General features: G+C 36.3%; 1 protein-coding gene across 3 annotated transcripts; it reads left to right on the top strand.

The window, feature by feature from the left end:
* Nucleotides 1–1,729: 1,729 nt before the first annotated feature.
* LOC113054917 (uncharacterized) lies at nt 1,730–9,478 on the top strand. 3 transcript variants are annotated; one of them, XM_026220716.1, is made up of 6 exons: nt 1,730–2,087; nt 3,230–3,281; nt 6,095–7,097; nt 7,194–7,349; nt 7,528–7,617; nt 8,917–9,478. In XM_026220716.1, the coding sequence occupies exons 3-6, from the start codon at nt 6,111–6,113 to the stop codon at nt 9,223–9,225; spliced, it is 1,542 nt and encodes a 513-aa protein (XP_026076501.1). In that variant the 5' UTR covers nt 1,730–2,087; nt 3,230–3,281; nt 6,095–6,110; the 3' UTR covers nt 9,226–9,478. The 3 variants fall into 3 exon arrangements, with proteins under 3 accessions (XP_026076501.1, XP_026076502.1, XP_026076503.1); XM_026220717.1 differs by lacking the exon at nt 1,730–2,087 and having other exon boundaries at nt 2,550–3,281; XM_026220718.1 differs by lacking the exons at nt 1,730–2,087; nt 3,230–3,281 and adding an exon at nt 5,393–5,909.
* The last annotated feature ends 394 nt before the right edge of the window (nt 9,479–9,872 follow it).

Raw genomic sequence — 9,872 nt, 5'->3', positions numbered from 1 at the left:
TAATGTAGTTATAATGGAAGTCAATGGGGCAAAAACAGCCACAAACAAATTCCAATCTGATGTTGCACAAAAACTTTGCATCAAAGTCAGTATTGTTACTAATCTTTGACATGCCCAAGACTGGTAAAAGGTTAAAAAATATCCAGTCCACAATCACTGATTAGATTGAAAATAAGTCATTTTGTGCCCCCCCCCCCCAAAAAAAAAACAAAAAAAAAACAAATTGGTGACCTCTAAATGAAGTTTACAGTAGTGAATTTGCCCACAGTGTATTGAGTTTTTGAAATTTTTCAAAGCATTTTCCCACAATGTGTCAAAGTAAGATTTGATTTTTGATTATGTTGTAGATCACCAGAAATCATTCCATTTGCTAAAACATGGAAATTTGTGGCCAAATTAAGACTCAACATTACCCCCTAGTGGACAATAACGTCCCCAACACAACAATGTCAGGGATCAAGAAATGGGACACAAAATGCAGAATGAGCAGACAAGGGTATTTTATTAACAAAAATCACACCAGTCTAAACGGCAGGTAGAGACTCAAGGGACCAGAGACTTGACACGTGAGAGAGGGGAGCTGCTTTGAGGCAGTGGCGTTCAGTGGCCAGGGAATCAGAGTTTAGGCAAGACAGGACAAACACCAAATCAAACAAGATGAGACTCAAAATGCCACAAAACAGACAGTTGAAAACAAAAATGTGAACAAAGTAAGAGAAATAACCAAAACTACCTAAAGATATAAGCAAAGAGTAAAAACAAAAACCAAGACCCAAAACTGCAGTCACTTAAACAAGAGTAGATGAAAACCTAAATCAAATGAGAAATAAAAATAGATCAGAATGCACAAAACGTATTTCTTTTTCCTTTCTTTTTAAACTAGACAAAACGAAAGACCAAAAAGGATATAAAATAACTAGATAAGAGATATAAAAAAAAAATGCCAAAAAGAACCAGCAGCGAAAGAGGCCAAGAGAACCCAATATACAGAGCAGCACACATGAGGATCAGGTGAAAACAATCAGTGAGGAGCACGTGGCAGACACAGAGACAGAACCATGTGCTAAGACACAAAACAATCAAAGAAACATTGACCAGAGATGATACGGACAAGACTGTCAGGGCACGATCCTGACACATGAGGGTTAAACGATGTGGTTTGTTCTAGATTTAGAGCTGGCATATCGATTAACCCCATCAAAAACAAAAGCTTGTGTTTACATAATGTATGTGTCTATACTGTGTATATATACAAGAATCATTTTATTTACTTTTTATTTTTTTTTTAAAACTTCTATCAAGATCAAAGGTTCAGATTGGCCACAATGGCTTTTTAAGAATAATACAGAATATTGTAATCTCTAGTTATGTGGAACCACATTTAAATTGATTTCTACTTTGAGACACATTAATAACCAGATTCCAAGAATAATTTCATTTTATTTATTAACTCTATAAACAGTAATACAAGTAAATTATATATTTCCATTCTATTCTTTGGTATTGGTAATAGTGATCCAAATAAATAAACTCTCAGTTCACTGATCAAGATCAATTCTCAACCCTGAAAAGAAAATTATTACATGTAGTGCGGTTTTATGAGAAATAGGTTTATCAATACCCACAACCCTACACTGAAAAAAAGGAAAAGCAGTTTTACTGAATTTACTAAAGCAATACACTTACAGTCTACTTCATACATTTATGTTTAAGATGGAAACATAATTTTATTGTTTAAATTCTAAATGAAATTCAACACAATCATCAAAACATGATATAATCACTTTGCAAGAAAATGTTCAAATTGTTTCAGATTTCAAACAAATGGTGTTCACATAAAATGATTTTTTTCTGCTGTTTGATTTACTTAATTAAAATAGGACCGTGTCACACAATTACTTTGTATTTTCTTCTCAACTTAATTCCATTGTGTATGCTATAATTAATCTAATTCCGTTTTGTGAAATACGTCGTTTGCGCGGGAGCAACGTGCGCGTGCGCATGCGCTTTGAAATCCAGCCCACACCAGGACCGTTGGTTTGGAAAGACACGAGGGGACTGACTGACTTGTTTAAGCTCGTTAAAAGGTAAGAATTTCAGTAGAAAATCATGTGATATATATTATAAAATGCAGTCATTGTCAGTTTAAATGCAATAATAATGTTTTAAGATAACCCCACACGCTTTTAAATCGTGTCAATGGTATATTTAGTCGAGTGTCATCGCAGATTTTTTTTTTTTGAGGGGGTTGGGTAAAGTTAACGTTAATGTTAAGTAAACCATACATATTACTGGTAACGGTAGTTGATCAAACGTCTACTATGCGAATAAATAATTTAAAATGGAAACCAAGTTTTCATCAGGTGAATAATAATGCCTTTCAATACATTGGCTAACTTGATTCAGATTTTCAAAATCGGTGATCATAAATATTTAACTTTTTGTGCTGAGGGTTTATAGGAAATAATGCGTACGTATTAACAAAAAAAGAAGGAACCTAACTGAAGCATAAATTAATGCTTCACAAGATCGAGGTATCCAGAGAAAACCCACTGCTTCCAAGTTCACTGCTATGTGTTATTAGGACCGGTATTTCTACAATCTCCCTAACTTGCATCTCTGAGAATGAGGTCCTCTCCACTGGCTTTAGGATTTGTGTGGGGGAGGGGTTCATAGCCGTTACCATATCACGGCAATGGGCAAAGCGCTCAATGCTCCGTCAGTGCATGCCTTTGATTTACCAACGAATAATCATTAAGTTAAACATACAGTACGTTTTTAGTGCAATTACCTATTTTATCAAGTAAACGAATACTCGATAGCCCCGCCCTCGCCCCATAACTCACAAAAATCTCTTTCAGACAGGTTTTAAGATTACAATATTAGGATTTCACATATAAGTTAATTACATTTTGGTAGTCTAACTAACATGATTGTCATTTTAAGATGGATATCATAATTAATATAAATGACTGCTGCAATAAAGGTTATTTTATGGTATGCTATAAAGTGTTTTTTAAAGTGAATGTTGGTTAATTTTCTAGTACTTACCATACATTTTGGAAAAAATTTAAAAGCCTTTTTCCAAAACGGTACATCTTAAAAGGGGGTAATCTTATAAATAGCATTGTCTTTAATTTGGAATAGTACAGTAAATTGATTCTTAAAATCATTAATTGTTGTTGTTGTTGTTATTTATGACTAATTTCTGCTGTTTCTCTCTTTACAGTGACATTTGCTGTATATGTGGAATTGCAAAGCCTGTTCAGTTGTTGTACCAAGTAGGTTAAAACTTCTGCAGCATTATAGGTTAAAACACAGGCATTTCGGACATAATAGTCGTTTTCCATGTGTTTATTCTAACTGCCCCTGCACATTTAGAACTTGGAATGCACTTAGAATTCATTTAAATAGATTTCATGTGTCTGACACTAGGCAGAAACAGTTTCAAAATATAATATTTAGTTGCCATATATGTCATTGTGGAGGACTTAACTTGGAGAAAGATTACTGGGCTCATATTAATGCACATCTTAAGAAAAATGAATTGATAACTTGTATGTTTTCAGGTTGTAACTTTAAAACAAATATCTGTGGTACCTTTAAATCTCATAAGAACAGAAAGCATCATTCTTTTTTACTAAATGATTTTAAACCTGGGATAGTAACAACTACAACAGTAGCTTCACAAGAGTCAGATTTAGCAGATGATGTTGAGGTAGAGGCATATTATGAAATTGAATCTGATGTCCATTCTTCAAATAACCTTCCAAATGAAATCAAACACAATTTTGCAGCAGCATTGTTAAAGCTTGAACATCTGTCCCATGTACCCAGTGCAGCCATTGATGAATTTTTACAAGAGCTTTACATCCTAAATAGCACTTTGTCAATTCCCCTTACTACAGATGTTTTAGTAGATGCTTTTCAGAAGCACAATCTTGAAGTTGACAAATCTATCCTGAAAGAAATAGCAACTACACTGTCCACAGATAACCCTATACACAAAGCTATACAAAAAGGTGGCTGTCTTGGTTCTGCTTATCAACGTAGGCAGTATTATAAGACTAACTTCAATGTAGTTGATCCTGTTGAATATATTCTGGATGCTAAAAACAAAAAGACTTTTCAGTACATTCCAATTCTTGATTCCCTTCAAGTGCTTTTAAATCGGAAAGATATTTTAGAAAAGATATCTCCGGATCAGAAAACACAAGAAACTGAGGAAGACAGTTTGTATCAGTCTTTCAGAGATGGTCTTCATTTTAAACAAAATAGGTTTTTGTCAGGTCAAGAGCTAAGACTTTTTGTGGGTTTATATGTTGATGATTTTGAGCTCTGCAACCCCCTGGGGACATCCCGCAAAAAACACAAGCTTTGTGCAGTCTATTGGGTGCTAAGGAACCTACCTCCTGGGTCCAATTCATCATTGTCCTCTATATATTTGGCCCTACTATGTAGAACTGATGATGTCAAAACATATGGCTATAACAGAGTGCTTGAACCACTCCTAAAAGACCTCAAATACTTGGAAGAACATGGAATTTTCATACCACTGTTAGGAGAAACACTGAAGGGAACTGTTGTTACTGTTTCTGCAGACAATTTAGGAGCTCATGGTTTAGCTGGCTTTAATGAAAGTTTTTCAGGGCATTATATTTGTCGATTTTGTACTGCAAGCAAACAAGACATTCAGTCAATAGAGGTAAGAACAGGTGCTCTCAGCCTCAGAACAAAAGAGCTCCACAGTGCTCATGTGAGGCTGGCTGAGGATAGTGATACTAACTATTTTGGAGTGAAAAAAGCTTGTCCTCTAACTGAAGCTCTTTCTCATTTTCATGTCCTCACTGGCTACCCACCAGACATTGCCCATGATATATTTGAGGGTATTGTACCTGTTGAGCTTGCACATTGTCTCACATTGATAATATCAAAAAAGTACATTACCTTGGATAAAATCAACAAATCAATTTTGGATTTTCCATACAAATATAACGATAAGACTAATAAGCCTCATGTTTTGCCTCAACCTTTATCAAGCAGGAAAACAATAGGAGGCAATGCTCATGAGAACTGGAGCTTGTTACGCTTGCTTCCATTTTTAATTGGTCCTCAGATTCCTGAAAATGAGCCTGCATGGCAGATTCTCTTAGACTTGAAAGAGATTGTAGAACTTGTTGTTGCCCCAGTTCACAATGATGAGTCCATTGCTTACTTAGAAAGTAAAATATCTGAGCACAGACAAAGATACCAGGACTTATTTCCTGAACAGAGATTGCTGCCCAAACACCACTACTTGGAGCACTACCCTCAAATAATCAGGTTGTTTGGTCCTCTTGTGGGGTATTGGACAATCAGGTTTGAAGCAAAGCACAGCTTCTTTAAACAGGCAATTAGACATACCAGTTGCTTCAAAAATGTCCCATTCTCCCTGGCCACAAAACATCAGCTAATGATTGGGTACCAGCTAACTTCACCAAGTCTTGAGAAGTCAGAGCTGGAAATGTCAAGTGGATCTGCAGTCCCAGTGGATATTTTGAAGGAAGAGATAGCTATAGTTGTGAGGCAGAGATATCCTAATCTCTCTGAAATTCATATCACAAAAAATGTTTGGAGTAAGGGTATCAACTACAGGACAGGAATGATCGTTGTTCATGGATCTGAAGGTGGATTACCTGAATTTGGTCAAATTGAGCAAATTTGTGTTTTGCATCAAAAGTTGTTCTTTATTGTGAAACAACTCTGTGGATGGTATAGAGAGCACTATAGAGCTTACGAGCTAAGTCAGTCCCCAACAAAGGCAGTTAGCCTTGTAGAAGTCAGTGAATTAACTGATGAATACCCCTTGGCTGACTATTTGATTGGACATGTGCAGATGGTAACGTTAAAGAGATTTGTCTGCTGCAAAGGTAAGGAATAAAAAAAGTAAAAATAGCTTCAAAATCGGTTTGTCTGTTTGTTTCCTACAATGGAAAAGCTACTTTGATTTACAGTGATATTGTATAAATATCTTTAATTATTCCACATTTAAAAAGTGCTGTATCCAAACATGCAAACAGGTGTGTTCACTATTGTTTTTTTGTTCAACTTACAGACTGAGGCACTGGACAATGACATCGGCTGTTCTTCGAATCATTTTGGGGGAGAGCAGCTGCCAGAGAGTGGTTTTTCCATCTGGCTTGCCTGAGTCTGTGACTGAACTAGAAGATGCTGTGAGGAGTCAATGTAAGCTACAGGACCCCTTTCGTCTGCAGTTTATGGACACTCTTTTTGATAACCAGTTTATGAATTTGACTTCAATGAATGAAATTAAGGACAAAGCCACAATAAAAATAATAAACATTACTGACTCCCTCTCACCACTGAATGCTACTTCAGCTGGCACAATGAACAGTTCAACCTTTGCCCCAGGACATTCCGAAGTCTCTGCATCCATTTCTTCTCTCTCCTCTACCAGACGATCTTCTTGGCCTGAAACATTCTGCATTCCACCATTTTCATATGATGCAGAATTTAAGCTTGAACAGGCAAACAGTGTCTTCAGAGAAAATGGAACACTGCTTATTCCTGATATCAAGCTGAAGTCAGATATACTTGAGGGGTTGGTCCAAAAAATTGTTCAATACAAGGTCTATGTCACGGACAGAGAGTTTGAACAAGTGGGAGAGGCACTCATCAAGAAGCATCCATGTTTAACAGAAAGGGGCTCAGACACTGGGTATGGGGGTTGGAAAGTGAGCCTCAAGTACAAATTATCTAACTATCGCACACATCTCCGAAAACTTGGATGTCCTGAAGTTACTGTAAATTCTTTAAAGCATAAGCCAGATGGGAAAAAAAGCCCTGCCTACAATGTAAAGAAGCCCAAGAGAGGTGAAGTGCACTACTGCCCCTCCTATTCCCCTGGAGAGAACGACCATACTCTGGAGATTGCAAGAGTTGAGCTTCTTTCAGATGTGAAAAAAAACAACAACCGAGAGACTATTAAAACTAAAATGCAGAGAACATTTGCACTCAGGAGACAAGAAGTGCTTCGTTGTGCCCCTATGATCGGGGACTTCATGATGAGATGGCCAGCTCTCTTTGATGTCACTGAGGTTTGTGATAGATTTCCAAAATTGGTTGAATATGTCTAACAGAGAGTCATATCTTATTGCTACTCTTATTTCTTTTTGTTAACATTCTGCTTTCAGGTGAATGCAGAGTTCAAGCGAATCACAACAGTTCCTCTACAGTCAAAATTTCTGTCACAGCTTGACCTTCACTATGAAGGCTTTCTGAAGGTTTTTGAAAGGCGACCAGGGCAACAAGGCAGAAAGCTGAAAGAGATGATGTCAACTGTAGTTGAAGTAAGTGAGCAAAGTTGCACTTGCATATGGTGATCACATCAAAAACATTCATATAAGCCCCTTTCACAAAGTCTTTTCAGAAGGCTTTCTGAGTCGCACCCATAGACAGCAACATAATTGATTTCGAGTAATGTCTTAACCTAACCTTTCTTTCTCTGCTCTGGCTTATTTTTTTAAGGATGACATTGATGCAGCTCGTGAACTTGCCATCAGAGGACTGTGTATCTATCTTAATGAGGACCCTAAAGATCTCATTCAGGAGTATGTGGTGAGTAGTTATAGCTTAACTGATGGAATCTGTACTATGTTCAACAAGAAACACATTACTACATCTAAAAACCATGGTTTCATCAAATATGCACATTGCAACATAAATTAAAATTAATTTCATCCACTAGACACGTAGCTATAATTGTTTAACTTCTAAATGTTCGTACAGAGCACACATATTTACTTATTCAAGGACAACACTGGTAAAACCGATATTACCGTTGGTGTTGAGGGGGGGGGGGGGGGTGTTAGTTCATTGGAGTTTCCCTCATTTCTTTCGCTTGCAAATGGTTTGTAAAAGTGCCATGCACATTTTACTTTCAAATTAGCAGCAATTGAATTGCTGCAATTCGGCGTCAAGCTAATTTTTACTCTTATTTCTTGGCATTTTACTTTAACTTTTACAAGCAACAAATACATCAAACTCAGAACTTTTATTAACAAAACAAATAAAAATACAATTTATATGCCTAATAAAATAACAATACTTACTGTGTGTTCACACCGCCGGCGTCGAGAGCATCACAACACTGCAGAAAGATTCATGAGCGCTCAGACACACTGATGTTGATCAAATGCGTTTAGTTTTTAAGCATGTCTGTCCTCTAACTGAACTAGGCTAAATTATTTTTGTTACTATTAAAAAATCAAAAACGCGGTGGGGGCGGTGCTGCGGTAAACAAAATGACGTAACCAGTGTTGTGGCTTAACACCAGTATAACTAAAAACACTGTCTATTGCAGCAAACCTATTCCCTATAACACTACTGTGCATATTCAATACCATGATATGCCACATTACTTTAAACCAGCACATGGCTAGTATCAGATGTGGGAAACAAATTACATTTCTAATTTCTAACAAGTTTCATTATATTTTTCTTATCTCCTATTCTCAAATGTTATGACTTTTTGGGGTGTCGAACTCAATTCCTGGTGGGCCGCAGCTCTGCACAGTTTAGCTCAAACTGAATGAAACACCTAATTCAGCTAATCGAGGTCTTTAGGATTACTAGAAATCTCCAGTAGATCTCCAGGAGCAGGATTGGCCCCCCCTGATGTTTATTTTACAGATGGTGTCAAATTTAACAGACATTTTATGTGCTAATTTGGAATGTGTGATGTCAACACAGATGTTTAGGGTTCTAAAAAACTAACACAATTTTAGTAGTTCTTAAGTAAAAAATTAAATGGGGGGAAATGTGATAGTCCTTTCTTTAAGTAATATTCCATTATGCTACCCCTCATATTTCTTGTTCATGTGTTAAATACATATTCATCTTTTTTTCTGTCTTTAGGACATGGAAGAAGATCTTCTACAGAGTGCGTTTGAGAAGACTACCATGGGCATCTTCGTGATGAAGCACACTGCAGACAATGAAGCCCATAATGTAGCAATTGTGCTAGAGGGTGTGGCAGTGCTTCAGGACCTCGACAGCGTGGCTTTTGCAACTTCAATGTTGTTTGGTCTAATCTATACTCTTAACCTGCAGTACCCCACAAAGTTGCGTTTTACATTTGAAATTTTGCAGAAACTCATCATGGAGTTGGATGCAGGTGAACTCTCTATCAAGGCCCAAAATTTGAAATCTAAACTCCACCAGTGAGATGGACCAATTTTTGAGTGACTACTGAGACTACAAATGAGCAACCTCAGAAAATTTCAGCAGCATTCAGAGCTGCAGAGAGTAAAACGTGATCTTATTGTTTAGACTGTTCCGCTTTGCCTGCACTTGTTTCTTTTTATATTTTTTTTCTGAATTTGACCTTTCTTTGGACTGGCCCAGAAGTTTGAATGATTAGAGAGCTGAATCTGGGTAAACTAGCATAAATAAAAAAACACTGTTAATAGTTTAGATAAGGGTCAGATAGTGTATTTTCACATTATTTTGTAATGTCTTTATATAATTATCTTTGAAACGAAAGTGTTTTTCTTGAAATAACAGTTCCAGGTACTGCTGTTCTTTGGTACAGTTTTAAGGTTTCTGGGAGAAATGAAATAAATTAGTGTTACAATGTCGTTTTTAAACAGTGTTACATGCAGTGCAATGTTACTTTTATAAAGTTGTATATCTTGTAAAACTTATGAAGGTTTACATATATTGTTGATATTCATGTTACATGTTATGCATACAAAATGAATTTTCTTTGTTTTTATACTAGTGTAATTAAAACTAAAAAATGTATTTTTATTAAATTTAATCAGAGAAGTTATTTATGCTACGTTTTTGAAAGCAAAATGTTATTGAGACAT

This window comes from Carassius auratus, chromosome 36 (assembly GCF_003368295.1).
Source record: "Carassius auratus strain Wakin chromosome 36, ASM336829v1, whole genome shotgun sequence".
In the NCBI taxonomy this organism is placed as follows: Eukaryota; Metazoa; Chordata; class Actinopteri; order Cypriniformes; family Cyprinidae; genus Carassius; species Carassius auratus.
This window is presented reverse-complemented; position numbering and strand designations above follow the sequence as displayed.